Here is a 21187-nt window from a genome sequence, read left to right on the forward strand (position 1 = left end):
GCACATGTGAAACACATTTTGAACCACAAAGGCACTACAACCCACTGTACAAGACGACGGATGAGCCACGGAATGAGTTTAGCTAAATTCACGATAAAGGGCAAATATCATTGGACTTAAAGGCAAACCCGAGGCAAATGAAGAGGCTAGATGGACGTTGAAGAGAGTCGAGCAGTTTCTTTTATCTGGGTGGAAAACTCATGATAAGTGCTTGTATTTTGCATGGGGATGGCCTGCACTTCACAACCTTTCTCAGAAACCTACGATCCACCAGAAGACAGGACATGTGCAGACTAACTCTGCTGTTGCAGGAAGGAAAGTACCGGAAGGCAGGCCTTCTTGGTCTATGCCCCCAGACAATCGAGTCTCCTCCATGGCAACACCAAACTTGCTTTTAGATTTCAGGAAGTACCTCAGAAACCTCCTCTTCAATAAATAGCTCTTCCACAGAGAGCAATTTGACATGGAGATGCAATTACACTACATCAATTAATTATTTAGGGGTAAGAAAGTGTTTTGTATCCTTTATTCTTTCAAGAATCATAGCTCAGAAACCCATGCGCCCAAATGTATAACTATATTGGTGCTCTACAGATTATGCAACACAGTAACCCACGCGCTGACAAATAATGACTTCACAGTTCATGAATCAGGTGCCTCATGACAGCTTCCTGAGGCATACATCAGGCTAGCATTTTTCATGACTGCAGCACTGTCTCACTGAAAATGTTCATCGATTCCCCTCTTGTTCTTACAGCTATTCTTTTAATGCTTCTAACACATGATGACTTGCACATGTATGAAGTTGCTTTTCGGGGGAATTGCCAAAACCTTTGTTTGGGATATAAAGAATGACATGCATTACTTACCGTAATAGCATTTCTGATCATTGTATCTGCTTAGATTCACATGCTGTGCATATAGTATGACATCTAGTGGTAACCGCAGAGTATTGCATCTGGTCTTTCAAGGATCGAAAGGGGACGTCGACATGGGCCTGTAACACTATCCCTAACGGGACTTGTAGTGTACTCAAAACCCCTCAAACGTCTAGGTCCTTCCGATTGTATCTTCTCTGCCATGAGGGAACCTTAGAACTATCGTGAGCGAGTACAGAAAAGAGTAGTAGTAAGATGGCCATGTTCCATCCATCCGAGCGGGGAGGAAGGGTGGGCGCATGTGAATATAAGCTGATACAATCATCAGAAATGCTATTACCGTAAGTAATGCAGGACTTCTGATGCTTGTTAATCTGCTTGAATCACATGCTGTGCATAGACTAGCAAGCAGTACCTGGAGTTGGAGGTGGGAAGTGAGAAGGAACAGTAGTGAAAACATGTCTTCGTACTGCTTGTCCCACCTGAAATCAGGCCTAGAGTGAATATCTGGGCAATAGTGTTTTGTAAAGGTGTGTACAAAACTCCAGGTTGCCGCTTTGCAAATGGACTCTAGAGGAACATTTGCAATGAATGCTACGGAAGCCCCAGTGCCCCGAGTAGTGTGCTCCAGGCTTGAAGGGCAGAACTCTCTTGGCAAGAGTGGAGCAGAGTGTGATGCAATTGACAATCAACCTTGAAATGACTGATTTAGAGACCGGATCCCCTTCTGTACCAGCTGCCACTGAAACGAAAAACTGGTTTGTTTTTCTTAGTGGTTTAGTTCTTTCCAGGTAGTACATGACTGCCCAGTGCACATCTAGTGTGTGTAGGCTTCTTTCCGCAACGTTAGTGGGGTTCTGGAAGAAAGTTGACAGTTCTATAGACTGGTACACATGGAACTTAGAAATAAATGTGGGCACAAACCGAGGGTGAGTGCGCAGAACCACCTGATCTCTGAATTGCAACAAAAGGGTCTAGAATTGAAAGGGCCTGTAGTTCACTGACTCTTTCAAGTGACAGCCGCTAGGAAGGCGGTCTAGTAAATAAGAACTTTGAGACTTGCCTTATGCATAGGCTCAAAAGGAGACACCGTAAGTCTGGTCAATAAGACATTTAGGTCCCATCCGGGAGCCGGGTTAGAAATGGTGGGGGGTAGTGTATTCTCTTTACCTCTTCCATGAAAGTCTTAATAACTGGGATCTTCCACCACGACACCTTCTGTTGGAATTTCCCTGACCATGTTATCCAGAGACTGCTCCCCTTGGATCGGTTTTGAGGGTACCTGGGAGGCATAATCTTGGCATTGTGCATTCTTTAGAGTTGCGAACAAGTCGATCTCTGGGAAACCCCATTCAGCGGAGATGGAGACAATGTCTACATGTAGTCGCCATTCGTACTCGAAGGGCAGTGTGAAGTCTCTGCTGAGCACGTCCGCTAGAAGATTGAGTTCCCCTGGAATGTGTTGAGACAACAGGAACATCTTGCGTTTGAAAGCCCATTTCCAAATGTTGTGGGACAGTTTGGATAGCCCTCGAGAGTGAGTGCCCCCCCCCTGCTTGTTCAGGTAGTACATGGCCGTGGTGCTGTCCGTTAGGATCAGGACTGTCTTTCCCTACAACTGGGTTTTAAAGGCCTTTGAACACTGCCAATAGCTCCAATAGGTTTAGTTTATGTGGTTGGACGCTACTGCTGGGGACCAAACGCTGTGCGCCGTCTGCTGAAGGTGGTGAGCCCCCACCCTGTGAGAGATGCGTCTGGTGAGAGTGGCTTCTACTGCGGGAGTGGTGCAGGTCTTCCCCTTCAAGAGGTTTTCCCTTGACCACCACTGCAGAGAGAGCACGAGGGCTGCCGAGACTACCACTAGATCGGTTATAGGTCAAAGGATCAACTAAAGGATCGAAAGGTCAAAGGGTCGACACCAAAGGACCGAAAAGAAAAGGATCGATCGAAAAAAGTTTATTTTTTTTACATTTTTTTGGGGGTGGTGGGTCCGCCCCCACCCCCGTTTGTGGTAAAAAACACTTTTTCCCCTAAATGAAAACCCAAAAATAAATTTCGATCTTTTTGTTTTCAGTCCTTTGGTGTCGATCCTTTGACCATTCGACCCTTTGTCCGGACACCCACTAGATCGTCCCATTGTCTGCTGGCCTGACACCACTGACTGTTGAGCCACTCTTGCATGGGTCGCATGTGCAAACGTGTGTGAGGAACCAAGTAAATGCAGGACGCAATCATTCCTAACAGTCGCATGGCCTTGCGTACCGTCATCTCTCGACTGGCTACATACTGAGGGATCTGAACAGCATGTTTTCGGCTCTCTCGTAGGGGAAGAAGAGGCGGTCTTCTGTCCGAATTAGGGCCCCCAGAAACTGCTGGACTTGGTCTAGGTTGGACTTCTTCCCGTTTATGGAGAATCCTGGACTGAATAACAGGGCTATTGTCTTTTGGGTATTCGACAGGCATGTTCCGTAGGAATCCCCTATTATGAGCCAGTCATCAAGGTAAGAATAAACTGGGATGGATTGCCTGCGCAGGTGTGCTGCTGCCACTGACAGCACCTTTGTAAACACCCTTGGGGCTGAGGCAATGCTGAAGGGAAGGACCTTGAATTGGTAATGCTAGTCCTCTATCATCAACCTTGGATATTTCCAGTGTGCCAGCAACATTGAAATATGAAAGTATGCATCTTTCATGTCCAATGTTGCCATGTAATCCCCCTGCATCAGCAGAGGAATTGCGTCTTGCAGCATTACCATACAAAGCTTCTGACGTTTTACAAATTTGTTCGCTGGCCGCGAGTCTAGCACAGGGCACATGGCGAGATCCTTTTTGGGTACAAGGAAGTACACTGAATAAATACCCTTGTTTAACTGTAGAAGAGGGACGACTTTGATAGCGCCCTTTTCCTACAGGATCTCGACCTCTTGCAGCAGGATCCTTGGGTGTTCTGTTAGGCATCTTCATCTCGGAGGTCTGAATAGACGCGGTCGGCTGAACTCTATGCAGCAACCGTGGCCGACGGTCTTAAGCACCCACTGGCCTGTTGTAATCCCCTCCCATGAGTGCAGGAATGATGTTATACATCCCCTCACCAAGGAGGCATGGGAGGAGACCCGGATCTGAAAGTAATTTCAGAATTGAGACCAGGGAGCCTCTGGTGGTGGCATTACGACCCCTTCCTTTCCCACGGCGTTGTCCCGTAGGTGGATAGGGCGTAGAGGAGGCTGACCCCTGTCCTGAGTACCAACCATATTGGTTGTGAGGGGAGCGAGAGTAGAACTGCCCACGAAAGCAGCAGCGAGAATCTTCCCCCTCTGTTGAAAGGGTCTTTGAGTAATTTGGTTCAAAGTTTTCAAAGTCTCGTGTTCCTTTTTTGCTGTTTCCAGCACCACATCAACGGCCTTGCCGAACAGGTTGGAGTCCTCTACCTGCTTGTTGATTACTGATGCTCAAGCCTCTAGTTTGAACCCCAGAGTCCTTCAACCAGGCGTGACGTTTTAGCAGGGTACCCTGGGCTAAAGTCTTTCCTGCTGTCTCTACAGCATCTAAAGTATTTTTGAGAATGTTGTGGTTCACCTGCTTACCCTCAGATACAAGTGTAAGCAGGCGAGTATGCACACGTTCAAGGACCCCCTGTAGGCCCTCCTGCAGCAGGCTCCATTGAACATCCGAGTAGCTGGCCAACAGCTTAGTGTTGTTGGCTATGCAGGTGGAGTATGCTGCCACAGTAGTAATTCTCATTCCCAGAGCGTACAATTTCTTACACATTGTCAAGCAGTGCCTCGCCTGTGGACAAGGGGACACCTGCCCTCTTCCTTCTGACTACCAGAGAATCTGGGGTGGCATGTCCCCTAATGTCAAGGGGGTCAGTAGGGGAAGGGCAAAAAATCGTTTCCACCTGTGGATTAACAGCCCTGGTCTGTGAGGGCATTAATATTGAAGGAGCAATGAGTCTTAATAGAGGTAATGGGATAGCCTGGCTGGCAGGAGGCTTCTCCTTTAGAATCCGAATCTGGCACTGCCTCCTGCATGGCAATTTGGAAATGTTCTGCTACTTTCTTTAGGATGGTGTTAAACGCCATCTGGTCATCAACAGGTGATGCCTGACGTAATGGTGGGGATGGGGGCGAGTCCATACATAAGGTGTATGGGTAGGGGACAGCCAAGTTCGGTTATCTACCAGCTCGTCGTCCCCACATCCCTCTGTGTGATCAGCAGCAGGTTCATCAAAGGGATCATCATCCTGTAGGTATGGTCAATAGGAACTTCTTCTTGATCAGTAAGGTCAAAGACCTCTTCATGAATTAATTCAGAGGTCCTTTGAAACTTTGCTCTTGGTGTATAAGGGCTTTGTTTACGAGGCCTCTTCGGAGCAAACCTCTCAAAAAAGTATACAAACCTTTCCATCCTGTCCATGCAACCTTCAAACTTCTCTGGTGAAAGATGATGAGCCAGGTGTGTCTATATGAGGAAAGGGCTCTTGTCGATGATCCTCTTCCATAGAAAGTCGCGATTTCTCAACCAGAGTTTTCAATAAAGATAGGGGACTCCGTGTAATCTTTCTGCCCTTACAGGCGTTTCAACGCGTCTTTTGGCCTATCTTTATGTTTAGCCGCCAAAACAATCTTAGCGATACTCTTGCTAATGTTCTGCATTACTGGGATGTGTTTGGACTGTGTAGGCAGTTGCGCTGTGGATTGCGACGCAACCAGGGCTTTATGCGGTGTCAGCACGCTCTTCTGAGGTGTCTCGCAGGCCACGTGCCTTTTGTTGCTGGCGCCCTTACTTTCAGAGTGCCCAGACGCAGGCCGCTGATGCGGTTGCGGGGAGGGCTGCAGATCACGCAAATTGGCAGGTGTCATTGAAGAATCCGACGTCCCCGTTGGCGCTTTGGATCACTTCGACTGAGCCGTGGAGGCGGTACCAGGGGTGGTGTACTTTGTGCCCCGAGTAGTGGGGGCGGCCCTGTAGCTGGGATGTACATTCCCCATAGGACTTCCGTCGTGCCTAGTGGGGACGGACGTCGTGGAGCAGTAGCTCGCCGATGTAAGGTCAATGGCATCCGAACTGGAGACTTGGTCGTCGCTTATCTCATCACATTCGGTAGCGGTGTGGGAGCTACCCTGGGCCTGCAACATAGCATAGGTTGCCCACCGTTTCACTCGACGCTCCTTAATCGTTTTAGGGTGTAGGAGCTTACAGAATACCTTTTTGTGATTGAGGACAAGACACTTTTTGCACCACCGGTACTAGTATTTCCATTGGAATTTCCCCTTACAGGAAGGGCAACATTTAAATAGTGTCCTGTCCATAGCTCAGGAATTTAAAAGTGACAGAGGGGAGACGGAAAGACATTCTTGAAAAGAATAGAAACCCCCAGACCCCGCTCTCCCTACTGTATAGGTCAGCCAGAAGGCCCGGCCACGTGGACGACAGCGTTGAACGGAGCCCCAGCAGCCGAGTGTTCCTTCGTTGTCTTCGGCGGTGGTTCAGGAAACAATCGTCGATGAGGGGACGATAATATAAATATGACAGGGGTCAGGAAATATAACAATATTGCAATTTCATAAGAGCGCCGCATAAGACCACCAGCTAGCTGGGCGGAAAAAACAATCTGAGGGACCTCTACGCGCAAGGGATTTTGGGTACACTACACGTCACGTTAGGGATAGTGTTACAGGCACGACCATGTCGACGTCCCCTTTCGATCCTCGCAAGCCAAGATGCAATACTTCGCGGTTATCACTAGATGTCTGACTATATGCGCAGCATTTGATTCTAAGCAGATAAGCATCAGAAATTTATTTTCTATAAATTGTGTTATTTTTGTCAACGTTAGAAACACCTTTGTTTAACTATGCAGCAACCACCGTCATTGCCTCAAAGTCTACTCAGGACAAATCAACCTTCTCAGAGACATAACCACCTTAACAGTCAATGTCTGCCTCAGAGCTTGCTAGGAATCCTCATATTAAACAGGACACGTTTGCCTCGTTCACATAAGCAGTCCTGTAAATGCCCTCCTAATACAGTAAAGTCTTTTCAGCATAATTATTTTGCTGAAAAGTGACGTTTGCTGGATTAGGATTGGCATTCATAGGACTGCCTGTCCTGCGAACGTCTGTTTGCATTCTCTGCTCTGGCAATAACAAGCTCATGGTCCCTGTAGGGGGCTCCTGTTTGATTAATGGAATGGAAAAGGCAAATAGAGCGCATATCCAAGGATCCAAGCAAAAAGATGCATCTGAGTGCAGTTGGTATTTAATGATGTACAGTCAGCAGTAGTGAACCAGATTACTGAAAAGATTGGGTTTTAAGCCTCTTCCTGAACACCTACAGTGATTCCACTCGCCTGAATTCAAATGGACGGTTCTTCCAAAGCTGCAGATTCTTCAATGAGAAACATCTGTTCCCATAGCGAAATAATTTAGAGGATGGAATCACAAGTAGGTGCCCCTCCGATGTCCTCAGCGGACGACCTGGTCGATCGGGAACAATTATGGCTGAAAGGTAGTCTAGCGCCAAACCATTAATGCATTTAAAAACTAGACAAGGTTTTAAACAAAATACGCTGCTGTACAGGGAGCCAATGAATACTCCTGCAAAGGTGAAATGGATGCCCTCTTTGGCAGTGAGAAGATAAGCCTCACTGTAGAGTTTTGAGCAACCTGCAATTGCTGAACTTGGGAATACCCAGGAGAAGGGAGTTACAGTAGTCGAGCCTTGAATTAACAAGACTCGAACCACTGAGCACCAATGTTTGTCCAAAATAAGAGACATGAGAGGTTTCAACCGCATGAGTTGATGGTAGATGGTTTTAATAATCTGATTAATATGGCCATTGCAGTTCATGTTCGCTTGCTAGATACAGCCAAGGTTCTTGACTTTTTGTGGACGAGACAAAATTCTTGATAGTGGATAACAGGGTTTGGGATTTATTTTCTGCCAAAGTGATTAGTTTCTGTATATAAACAGACTTTGCAGCAGGAATGTGTTGCTTATAAAGGTTTAGTGGATCTGTAGGGTCTCTAGTTTCAAACCATAGCTTTTCTCCTTTTCCGTTCTGTTAATGAATCAGTAATACCAGGGGTTAGGTTTATTCCTCCTTTGGAGTATTGAATAGGGGCAATTTCATCCGTTTTTTTGTAAGCCATCCATAAATCGTACAATATAGTTCTGCACAGTTGCGACAGGCTGCACATGGTTGACATTAATCAATAGCTGTTCACTAGTAATGAGATCCAATATCTTCTTTTGGCACAATAGTTGGGGTTTAGTGACCGAGCTACTGTCAACAGATCGGGCAGAGAGTGCCAGGGAAAATGTAACTAAGAAGTGATCTGACCATGACACTGGAACATTTTCAGAGTTGGAGAGCTGTATCCCTCTAAATAAGACTGGATCCAGACAATGTCCTCCAGAATGGGTTGCATCTATGGATAGAACATCCAAGTCACATGACTAATATAACATTAAAGTATATACAGTTGAAATTGTCAAGGCTGTTACACCAAATGTTAAGATGACCAAGATTAACACGTTTTCTGTGACATAATGCCTATGTGCCCAGATAAGTATCCAAGTTGCTTAAAAAACTGCTTGGAGACCCAGGTGGTCTATTACAAATTAGGTGACATGAGTAATTGGGGATGAAATGACATGTACAAGCAAGAATAATTGAATCTGAATCCCACTTCAAAGTGTGAGTTCAGTATAGTAGATTTAATTAAGATTTGGCCAGAATAGCAACTCCACTCCCCACCCCACCCCCCTTATGCGTCCCTCTATTCACCCATTTAATATGAAAGTCATCTGGGACTAGTAGGTGAAAGTATGATAACGAATTGTCTGTAAACCACGGTTCTGTCACAAAAAGAATGCCCAGTTGAAAGGTTCGTATCATTAAGTATGACAGCATTTTTTTTTTACAGCAGAACTAGCATTTATAAGTGACGCACAAAGAATACTTGCTTCCAATTGCTTCTACTGCCACAAGACCAGATAATTAAACAGACAATATTGTTTCTACATAGAAAATGGATGTTCACAAGTCCTTTAAAAGAATGACTTTACAGCAGATTTGCTGCTTATTTGACATGGGAACTTTAAAAAAATCTATTTTACATTTTTTTTTGTTAAATAAAAATGTTTTGCCCAATACTTGTAAACGATTACATTGAGACAACTTCTCTTAACTTTGGATAGCTACATCTTTCTACATGATCATGCCTTCCCGTCCACCCACACCTTAATTCACTCCTCTCAGACCGGCCACCGCCATGTCCTTCCCATGCTAAATCAACTGCTCATTTTGTAGAAGCCCGTTAGAAAATGACCAAGTAAATAAAAATGAATGGTTTCACTTCAGATAAAACAGAACATGTTGCCACTCATTAAGGACATAAAGACATCTTCACAGTCAAATGTGTTTACAATCATAACAGTAAAGTATACAGTCCCTGAAGCCTCAGGAAATGTTTTTTTCTTTCAGGAAATATATTTTGGAGAGGATACCAGAATGTAAACAAATAAAGAAATAGATTAACTGGATCGGTAGTATACATACCAGTTGGTTCAAAGTAAAGGCAGTCAAATCACAAGGTAGCTTTCAACCCCCACTTTCTGTACTGAAACTGCCTACAAATGGAAGTGGGTTTGAAAGGAATCGTACCAAAATGTCGCCCTCACAACTACGAGGGCCGAAAATGCCGACTTTTTTTAGACCACCCCTTACACCACATATATATGTGGGGGTATAGGATATATTAATATGGGGGCGCTGTGCGGGTCTCCCCCCGCATATATATATGTGGTGTAAAGGGGGTTCAAAAAAAGTCAGCATTTTCGGCTGTCGCAATTGTGAGGGTCTCAATCACATAGATCCGGTTTGAAATATAGTTCACATCCAGGAACTGAAAAGACAACAGGGCCTACCTACCAACCAATGTCCACATAATAATGAATTTGGTAATTGCTGTCTTGTAGAGCCATTAAGACTCATGTTGAAATCTTCCCCAACACCAAATTAAGCCATCAAGTCGCAGAGTGAAGGTTTAGTTACACTGCAACAATGACGTGGGGCTCAGGTTTTGTCTTGCTCTGGAGTGCTGCATGTTAAACTTACCCGGTTACTCCCTACAGTTGCAAACACAAGCGGGTCCCCCTCTTTGCTGTGCCAATTGAACTGCACCCCAAATAAAGGCTGCCCATGGTCCTCCTGAGGGAAAAGCAGAAGAAAAAAAGTCAGACAGAGGTAAAGCGTACACAGCCAAATCAAAAATCCTCAGATTTACAAAAAATATTTTTGTCAAACAATGGGGCACATTTTAACACGTCCAAATTAGCTGATGCAACATTTAGGTCATGAACGAAGTCTAGATGTATGCTACCCTGACCAGATGGGCGTTTGCCTTCAAAACAAACCTAATTTGCTGAGATAAATTAACAAGTTACCAAATCTTTGGCTTCATGGACTGTACCTTGATTGGTAGAACATGCTACATAGGTGAAGTATTATATTGAATACTTCAGAACAAAGTACTCTTGTGGGTGGCATTGAAAGGCTGTCAAGGTTCATTTTCATATGTTCACTTAATCATAAAACTTTCCTACCCAGGCTCAGCATCTCCCCCCCTTATTACACAACCAGAATGTCTATTGTCTTAATTGTAAGCCATGTACAACCACACATCACATGTCTTTGTTATTTTTGATTTAAGTAGGCACACATGCAAAGGGTTGATAAAAACGGAGTCCGATAATCTGCAAAACATAACTCCACCCCGAAATGTATAACCCCATTAATGTGAGGCTACACTGGGCCATGTCTCAAGACCAGCCACCTTACCATTTAGCTAAACCCCAGAGCTACAAAGCAATCCATTCAATTCCTTGTGGAATCAACCGGTTCTTTATAGTCAGTTTGACTTCCAGTTTATTAAATACAGTTTCTTCAAAGAATGGAATCCCTGCTGCCAGGGATAATGCTTGCTGAGAGCATTACAAATCTGGCAGTACTGAAGTACTGATGGATCCATTTGAAACTGTGCTGAGACCAGGAGGGCCATTATGAGTTTTTCAAGAAGCATTGCTGATGGACCTTTAAAGGCTCAACGCACTTCTATGACTAGGCCATGAGGTTTTTCAAGGCTCTTCTAGGGACCTTCTTCTGTATTTGTATTTATTTATTTGTATTGCGCACCTTGCCCGAAGGCTTACGGGCGCATGTTTGTGAAAGTTACAAGTTGCAGCAGAAATAAAACAATATACAGTTACAGGTTAGATTTACATCAAAGTCAAGGTTACAAGTTACAGCATAAATGTAAGAAACTAATATGCAGTTACAGGTTAAATTTACATAAAAGCAATATACAGTTACAGGTTATGTTATATACAGTTGTGTAGTGAGTCAAGAGTGGGCGGTCAGCAGCGCAAAACAGCTCTAGCAACTGACCGATGCCGGGGTGGCGGCTAAAGCATCATGTTCAAGTAACCAAAGTTTGGTTTTGGCTTTAAATGAGTGACAATGCGGAATGTTCCTTAGGCCATTGGGCAAGGAGTTCTAAAGCTTGGTGGTCAGGACTGGGAAACTCTATCCTCCCACAGAACGAAGCTTGAAGCTGGGGATATCCAGTGTGTGAGCCTGGGCGGATCTCAGTGGTCTAGTGGCTGTATGTTGTGTGAAGTGTGATGCTAGGTAGGCAGGCAGGAGCTACATTATGTTGTGCCTTGTGGGTAAGTACAAGAGCTTTGAGTGATATACGGTGAGAGATAGGTAACCACTGTAGGTTACGTCTGGTATTGGAGATGTGATACCGTCTAGGTATGTTGAGTGCTGCCCTTATGGCGTCACTTTGCGCGATCTGGAGTTAGTCAAGGTTTCTTTGGCTAGAAAGGATCCACCCTGTCTCCTCCACAAGGCCAACCAGATCACCCTATACCAACATGCTCTATGTGCCACTAGTAAAAAGAGCCAGAGCGGGGGGTTCCAGCTTCCCATATCTTGCACCCACACACTGGAATGCCCTACCTCCCACTATCCGAGGTGAGGCCTCCCTCATCGCCTTCCGTAAAGCTATGAAAACCATCCTCTTCACATAAGGTCCCTCACATCAGCATGAATACTATACATTTTGACCCACTGCATAAGCTGGAATGTAATGACCAATCGCAGAAGCTGTAAGTATTGTATTATGTCTGTAATACTTATAATGTACCAACAACTGCTACCATTCCTGTACCTCTGTAACTAAGCTCTCACAAGTAACAGCGCCTCAATGCCCGTGGGCTGCTTGCGCGCTATATAAATCTAAATAAATAAATAGTCCCTAAGTATAGGGCGTTGCAGTAGTCTATTCGACAGGATGAGGGTTCTAGCGAGTATCAGACAGTTGCCCGTTGTCAGGAAGGGCCGGCAGGCTGTAATCAGTTTGCAGGTGTAGGATGAGGCGGAGACAACTGCATTAGTTTGACGATTGAGGGACAGGGTGGAGTCTAGGTATATTCCTAGAGTTTTAGTGACATTGGTGACTTTAATATCATTCCCGTCAATAGAGGACGACTTATAATTGGTCAAGTTTAGTGAGTTTAGTTTGTGAGCCAAGGATGATTAACTCTGTCTTATCGTCATTGAGGCAAAGCCCATGATTAGCCATCCAGGCCTGGATGACGGTGTAGACTGTGTTAAGAGATTTGGAATCGGTTACGTAATCACCAGTGATAGGTATGAGTATCTGGGTGTCATCCGCATAATTAGTGTAGGATACACCCAGATAGTCAAGGGTATCAAAGAGTGGTTTTGTGAACACGTTGTATAGAGTGGGAGATACACAAGATCCTTGAGGGACTCCACACGGGACGTGGGCTGATCAGCTGCAGCTAGAGGAGAGAAAACCCTCATGGTTCTGTTGGCAAGGAATGAGCTGATCCAGGATGTTGCTGCATCAGAAAAATGAGCGGCAGTTTTGAGATGGTAACAGAGGATTTGATGGTCGACCAAATCAAAGGCTGCTGAAAGATCAAGGAGGAGCAAGAGCGCCAATTTGCCCTTGTCTTTCAGGTCCTCGATTTGCATTTTTAGATCTAATAACGCTGTCTCTGTGCCATGCCTCGGGCAGAAGCCAGATTGTCTAAGCCCTAGTAGATTGTTGAGTTCGAGATACTCCTGGATTTGGAGGTATGCGGCGCGATCAAGGATTTTGAGCAAATATGGCACCGTAGTTATGGGCCTGTAATTGGAAGGATTGCTAGGGTCAAGATTGTTTATTTTTAATTAGGAGGTATAACCCATGCATCCTTGAGGTTGTCAGGCACAGTGCCCGATTCAAAGGAAGCATTTATGAACGAGGTAATAAATGGGGCAAGATCAAGTGCAACCTCCTTTATGATGGCTGCAGGGCAGGCATCACCTTGGCAGTTGGAAGGCTTGAGCTTGGTTATGATGTTTTCTACTTCCTTGATAGTAAGGGGTGAGAAGCTGAATGGTTTGAAGTTGTGTTTGGGAGAATGGATTTTATGGATCGGGGTGACTCTGGTTGAGTCTGAGAGGTAGCTTTTTTTTGCGTTAATTTTGGTTTGGAGCATGGCAATTTTGTCAAGCAAAGCTTTCTGAATATTTTAGCACCATACAGTGTCCGAGTGCACGTGTCAAGAGGAGCAATAGGAGACTCAAGTTCCTTGAGTATCTTAAATAGTTCCTTGGTGTTGGATTGGGCTTGGATGATTCTATTATTGTATACTTCCTTTTTTGCATTAAAGATGGCTTCTTTGTAGGTAAGTGAGGCTGACGTAAGGTTATTTTTGTTTACTAGGGAAGGCGCACTTTTCCAGAGAGCATCAGCTTTTCTTTTTTCTTTGCGCAGGTCGTGTAATTGCGGCGTGAACCATGAGTTCAGATGGGGCCGCGGCTTTCGTTTACGCAATTTGATTGGGGCAATGGTGTTGAGGGCTTTTAGCATGACGCGCTTATAGGTGTCTAACCCTGTGGGGTCAGAGCACGTCTCAGATGCCGAGTTCAGTAAAGGGAGGACGAGAGGTCGATGTTTCTCAACTGTGATGTCTTTTTTGTTCCGTGTGTAAGTAGGAGGGGCAAGGCTGAGTTTGTCTTCAGGTGGGCTGGAGTTAATGGAAAATGAGATTATATGGTGGTCAGACCAAGCGCAAGGGGTTACAGAGATATCGATGAGATTGCAGTTCATGTCGGAGACCCAGTCAAGAGTGCGACCCTTAATGGGTGTAGGCTCATTGATATGTTGTGCGAGGCCGAAGACAGTCAGGACATTAGCTAAACCTGTGGCTTTGACGTCATTCTTATTCAGATAGCCCAGGTTAAGGTCACCCAGAATAATGATTTGAGAGCTAGGCTTAGAACTAGTTGCTAGGATGGATGAGATGTCTTCTACAAAGGAAGAGGTTGGGCCAGGAGGCCTATAGATGAGATGGACTGTGGCCGTAAGATTAGGGGATATAGGCAGTTTGAAAGATAGTGATTCTGCTGAGGGTAGCTGAAGGCTATTAGCAATTCTAATGTTGAGCGAGCTCTTGAATATGACGGCTAAGCCGCCACCTTTAGTTTGGTTAGTATCCCTGTCGCACCTAATTATGGAGTAGTTGTCTGGAATGGCCAATGTCCGGGTAGGACCGGAAGCCGCATGCAACCAGGTTTCTGGGACTGCGAGTAAGTCCAGGTTTTCTGAGACAATGAGATCTGCAATGTCAAAGGAATGTGCTAGGACAGAGCGTGCGTTGATGAGCGCACCTTTGAGTTTAGAAGCAGTGGTCTTGTGTGGATGGGTATTGGTTATAGGTGTCAAGTGTGGCTGTGTTTTGTTAGTACTGGCGTTGAAGGTTTTGTCAGTTGCATGGCTGTTAGTGTGATAGGACCAATGAGGACATCTAGATGCTAATCTTTGGTTCCTAATGGTTAATGCACATGGTAGGCTAGGGTGGAAAACAGCAGGTGATGCAGTGTGGTGAGATTGTGTGGGGCAGTTGGTAGTGATGTGAGCCTGGGACAACGTGGATATAGGACTTGAGGTAGAATTCAGTCAGCCTGCGTTGCGCATAATGTCGTAGCTAGTGGGGTTAGCTGTGTTGATGTTTGCAATAGGTTGGTGCTGAGGTGGGAGGCGCAGTCGTGAGCTGAGCCTCGAGTTTCTAACGCGAGTGGTACAGGGTTGATTGGGGGTGGGTTTGGTGGCGAAATGGCATAGCCAGAGGGCTGGCGAGTTGAGGTAGGGGTTTGGGTCCGTCATGGTAGCAGCAAGCAGTTGGTCGGGTAATGTTTTACTAAATGAGGGTGAATGCAAGACGTTAGTGCCGAGCAATGCCAAGGTTAGGACTTGAACAGTGATCAGTAAGTGTGTGGCAAGGTGTGGCGATGTCAGGCTGAGATCCTGGTGTCTGCAGAAGCTGCTGAGCCCCCGACAATCCACCCAAAATGTGGCACTCTGAGCTGATACTATAAACTGCTCAGTTTACCTCACTTCCAGGGGAAAGGGGGAAGGGACAAATTAACAAACACCAGGCTGGAAGCTAAGACTAGCTGGTTCTTCACCTGTGGTAAAACATAAACATATAATACACCTTGTTATTCATGAGGCACTATACTAACCTTAAGTATCAATATCCTTTACCAAATAAAGTAAAAACCATACCTGGAACTTCTCTACAATATGCCCAGAGAAGTAATAAGCTGACTAGACTTCCTTACTAGTTGACTTGAATCTCAACGATCATTCAGCCTTCTTAGTAGGTCCATGAATGTGAAATTAACTTTGCAGGTAATCTTCTTTAAACTCAAGAAGCTTGAACAAAGTCTTAAGTTCATTAAAAGTAAATGGAAGTTCTAGTGTTTCTGGAAAGTATTTATATTTCTTCTTATAAATTTCTTTTTAGAGTGTTTTTACTTAAATTAACAGTTCTTGAAACTTGCGTCAAAAATCTCACGTGGAAATCTCTTGAACTCGCATAGGGATCCAAACTGAGTGAAGATCGTTGAAGCGCTGTAGATTAAACCGCAGGAAAAAACCACACGCGCTAAATCGAAACCACAGAAAAAATCCACACGCGATTAAACGAAAGCACGCACACGCGCTGAAGTTCAACCGCGGGTAAAAATCCACACGCGCTTAGTCCAAGATGCGAGCACACGCGCTGACGACAAACCGCGGGTAAAAATCCACACGCGCTTAGTCCAATATGCGAGCACACGCGCTGACGACAAACCGCGGGTAAAAATCCACACGCGCTTAGTCCAAGATGCGAGCACACGCGCTGACGACAAACCGCGGGTAAAAATCCACACGCGCTTAGTCCAATATGCGAGCACACGCGCTGACGACAAACCGCGGGTAAAAATCCACACGCGCTTAGTCCAATATGCGAGCACACGCGCTGACGACAAACCGCGGGTAAAAATCCACACGCACAAGAGTATCACGCGACACCAAAGAGCTCGCGCTAGATACTCAAGCGAAGTCTCTCACGCGCAGGCTTCTGTTAACGGAAAAACCACGCGCTTGATAGAAAACGTAGTGTAGCAAAGCCAAACATGCGACAGCAATAAAGTTCTTAGTAAATATTTTTCATATGAACTTGAAAATCAGATTAAATCTTCTACAATGACATTATAGAAAGAGTCTTGAGTTTTAAAAGGACTTATCTTGTGAAGAGTCTTTGAAACCCTTTTTTTTTTCTTGGATAACTCGAAATCTTCTTACTCCTGTTCAGTGCCAAAATGAATCTCTGCAAGATTCCTGTTTGCTTTTCCAAATAAGCCGCTCGACCGCTTGAAACTTGAAACCCCTGAACAAGTTAAGCAGGAGCAGCTTAATACGCGACCTCTCAGCTGGGCAAAGACGATGAAAGGCAGTTTAGAATGTTCATTGTCTTCCCTATAAACAATCACCAGCCAATCAGAACTTAGACTGAGGACCTCCATCTTGGCTTGGGGCATTCTCCATAGACTGCAATGAATGTTAAGGGCAAAATTGGCTGTTTTAAAATTAAACTCATAATAACTTCCAAAAACCTTTCTATACTAATTTTCCCCAGACCTAATGTCTCAGATTATGTCACTGTATCCTAACAGTACCTGACAGGCGAAGGCTGGTGTGCTGGTATGCACGGACGGGTGGGGATGGTACGTATCAGCAGTGTGAGGCATATTGTGTGTTGCGTCAAAGTGGAGTAGGTGGCAATAGGGCAGGTTGGGACCCTGGGCAGATAGTATGAGATGTGTGTACATACGTGCAAGCGGTGTGGGATGAGTGTGCCCGGGAGGTACTGCATCTGGCGCCAATTTTAGTTGGGTAAAGAAAGTGGGTGGGCTTCAAGTTCAGGTGCGCCTGCTGAGGTGGTGAGCACGGTTAGGGCTCAAGGTTAACTGGGAGGATTGGAGACACTGGGAAGGGCGTGGTGGCCGACTAGGGACGGGTGAAAGCAGATGGAGATTTGCAGTGTACATATGTATCAGGCTGAGCACGAAGACCAAAGTCTGCAGGTATAGTGGACATGCACAGAGCAGTGGCTAGCGTAATAGCCAACTGGCAGGCCAAGTAAATATGGAGGCATACGCTAACAGGGTGCAGGTATGAACAGGCTAGGGTAGTGCCCCACCACTAGAGGCAGGGTACCCAATTGTATAGGCATGGAGCCACAGGTAAGCGATACATCATAGCAGGAGACCTGGTAAGTATAGCAGCAACAGTTTAGGTAGCAAGGTCAGGGTACAGAAGGAGTAGGAAAAGATGGCGATGTGCCGCTGTATGCATGGAGAACAGACAGTGCAGAGGCTCACAAAAGTCGATTAGCAGGCAATGTGCGAGCGGGATGGAAGTCAGTGGTGCCGTGTGAGGCATGGTTGAGCAAATACTCACACAAGAGAATGAGGCTACACAGGATGCTACACACTAGAAGTACGTAGTTCAAATGCACAAAGTAGGAAAGTTAATATACCATACAGTGAGTCGGCTCCTCATGTGTTGGCAGAAGCTTATTGGACCTGGGAAGTTCCTGGAAGTTTAAGCAAGCCGCTAAACTTAGAGAAGAATTGCAGACTAGATAGGGAGGTGGTAGATGGACGAATACGACAGAGTGCAGCAGTAGTTCAGAGTCACAGTACCTTGTTTAAAAAGACACTCGCAGGGCTTCTGGCAAAGGGAAATTGACGGCAATGGACAGGCAGCGACAGGCCGGGACAGGCCGAACGCAGTGTTGATGTCGGCCTTAGTGATGGAGGCCGGCTTACGCCTGCCGGTTGTTGGTTGGTCAAGAAGGTGGTGCAGGCAGCAAATGAACATGCGGCAATTGCTGGAGTGGACCCAGCAGGAAGGCTAGAGCCCATGATGATGCATCAGCCATCTTGGAATGGCTACTGCGAACTTCGCTTTGCTGGCCCACGTGAACTCAGTGAAAATACACTAAACGGCATGCGGCAAAATCAGATGCTGGGCTATTTTCGCATTTTGTTGGACATGAAGCGCAATGTCCACGCTTTCAATTCGTGCTATCATAAAAATGATTAAGAGGTTGGAAGTGCCCATGGGCCTCATACCACGACATATGCAATTCATCACGTGGTGGAGTTAAGATTGTTTGAGCAACCAGAACTGGCCAACACATGACCGGTGTGAGCAACCAGAACCAAGACTTACATGGACTTTTGGTTTTGACCATATACCTTTATGAAAATAAAAGGGGGTGGGGAAAACACCTCTGACCCTGCTCTAAGAGGCGTTTACCTATCTAAAACCACAACTAACGCTCTGTCATTGTCAGAATGTCCAAAGCAAAACCATCCTGTGTCCAAAGTACTATTCTGGCCCTCACAGTAACATTAACTCCATGGTGAAAACGGTAATGTTTTATGTCTTTAGTAGTGTACAAAGGTTCAAAAGGAAATGCGTCAAGCCAACACAAAAAGTTCCAGAAGGATAGAGTTTCTAGCAGGCGATTCCCTTCCCCTGGATTTCTCATCACTTATATTCAAGAATATCAGTTCCTGAAGATACTCTTGCTCAACAACAAAACTTGTATACACAATCTGGCTGTATATTGTGTTAGGATACCTAGTACATTCTCCTGCTAGGTTTTTGCTCTTCTAGGTTTCCACTGCCTTTTTGCTAGTCCCGATGTATCCTTATCAGGACATCTTTGAATACTGTACGTTAAACTTGATGCCTGGTGTGCTTTCCTGCCAAGGCTCTCACATGATTACGTTTGCAATGTGAATCTGCCTTGCATACTCTCCTGTCAGAGCTTCTCTCATAAGAGTATTGCATACAATCACAAACTTCAGTCTTATTCTGCTTTGCTATTTTAAGGTATATTCATTTGTTCGATATCTCTTCTATATTCCATTAACGTTTCTTGGTTTTGGAAGGGCCGCCCATTGTCCCCTCTTCCCTTGGGTGGACTCACGGTTCTTGCTGGCTATGTGGTTTCTCTCTCTACAAGCAGGCAGTGGACTCCATGGGTTTCGTTTCCTCTCGCCTCCTCCGCGCCCTTGCTTGCTGTCCCTCTGGGCTTCAGTGGCGTGGCGGCGGGGTTTGAGTACCTGCGAATGCCCAGAAGGCTTCTGGTGTTCTTGCAGCATACTTGCAGTGCACTACTTTCTTTCTTGTCAGGGACCAGGTTATCTCCACAAACACACCAGTCCCACAGTTAATCCCATCAGCTGGTCTGCCAATTTAAATCTCCAGGATCATACGCTCCTGGCTTGCAGTAATCTTCATTACTCCGCTCATCTTTTTAGTCACAGTACTTTAGTTTTTAAGGCAACGGTAGTTGGTTTCTGCTGTCTGTTTGCCAAGTCTGAAAAGAGGTTTTCAGTGATTTTAAAAAGGCAAGTCCATTCTTGAGGACTTGTATGCAGAGTTTCAAAAGATGTTTTTAGTAATCTTAAAAGATAAGTCATATTCAAAGTACTTGTATGCAAATTTTCAAAAAGGTGTTTTCAGGAGTCTTGATAGATCAATTGAATTCCTGGTCTACAGATCCTCTGAAAGTGTTTCTAGTACCTTTCCTAGGTGGGTGAGGGAAGGTATGACGACACTATGCCATTAAGGCATGGGGAATAGCAGGGGAATCCGCAAAAGAAAAAAGGGGGATACCATGTCTCATCTGATGAGCTCATGACCTCCTGAGTGGTGACTCCATGTGATCGTCCCACATACAGCCATCACATCAGGTAGCAGCTGCAATCCCACGGCCACCACTGGGAAAGAAGTGATGACACCATCGGATTCATCACACAGGGCTCATAAGATTTACGACCCCACTCGCACTGGTGAGGAGATTTAATGAGGTGAGTACCATTTATATGGTGAATGGGTTTGCTCTCAAACTGCGCTCACACATGAAGTAACAAGCATATTGCAGATTAATTAAGTATTTTTAATCAGTGCCCTTGCAGCCTGACACGTGTTTCGAGCTTCCAGCTCTTCTACTGAGGCTTGATCTTGGCTTATGTTAAATCTAGTTACAGAGGTGAGGCTAAATGTTTGGGTTAATTAACCGTGGGCTCCCATTACTTTGCAGTTGCACGAAAAACGTATCTGTAAATTATTATATTGCAGCGCGTTCACTGCTATGCGTTCGCTGCTATGCTTGAAGCTCGAAACACGTGTCAGGCTGCAACGGCACTGATTAAAAATACTTAATTAATCTGCAATATGCTTGTTACTTCATGTGTGAGCGCAGTTTGAGAGCAAACCCATTCTTCTCTCATTTTCCATTTCCAGTGGGCTATTGGCAGGTTCCCACACTTGCTCTCAGCCGCAGCCAGTCCACAGTCATTAAAGTTGCCATCTATGCGCTGTACCCTGCTGGCCCTTTCTGCCACTTTTCCCTTTTAACCCATTTATATGGTACTCTACGTTGCTGGCGAGTATGGGTGGGTAGTGATGTTTGATACTTACTGCAAAAAACATGCTGTTTGCATTAAATGGCAAATACATGTTTAACAGTGCATGGCAGGCCTTTGGATTAGCAGCATTGTAACAAATATGAAGTGTGCTTCTGGAGACATGCATAAATTTACAGAAAGCACTGGGAAATATTTTGTCACCCATCACCGTGGGGAGAGTGCCTTTCTCTCGGGGGTATGTAAACTCGCCCGGCAACTCTTAATCGATTTTTCTGAATTTGAAGCCTGTATGACCGTTTTATGCCACAACCCTATCCTGCCTTCAACCAAAGTTATTCCACTGAATTTAAGGATATACGAGATGTTATTAACTATACCTGCAGCCCTATTCTGTGGATATTTTAGAGTGGCATTCAAGAGCCACCACATGTGCCCACTGGGC

The 21187-nt window shown here is 45.3% G+C and overlaps 1 protein-coding gene across 1 annotated transcript in view; it reads right to left on the reverse strand.

Annotated features, from left to right (window-relative positions):
* The window catches only part of EED (embryonic ectoderm development), a 677001-nt gene that overhangs the window by 501266 nt on the left and 154548 nt on the right, over positions 1 to 21187 (reverse strand). The window contains exon 3 of the mRNA XM_069639744.1: positions 10003 to 10095. Coding sequence (XP_069495845.1) covers positions 10003 to 10095 — 93 coding nt within the window. The remainder of the gene's footprint in view (positions 1 to 10002; positions 10096 to 21187) is intronic.

The sequence above is a fragment of the Ambystoma mexicanum genome, chromosome 7q, assembly GCF_040938575.1.
Source record: "Ambystoma mexicanum isolate Mex_15411 chromosome 7q, UKY_AmexF1_1, whole genome shotgun sequence".
NCBI classification, from domain to species: Eukaryota; Metazoa; Chordata; class Amphibia; order Caudata; family Ambystomatidae; genus Ambystoma; species Ambystoma mexicanum.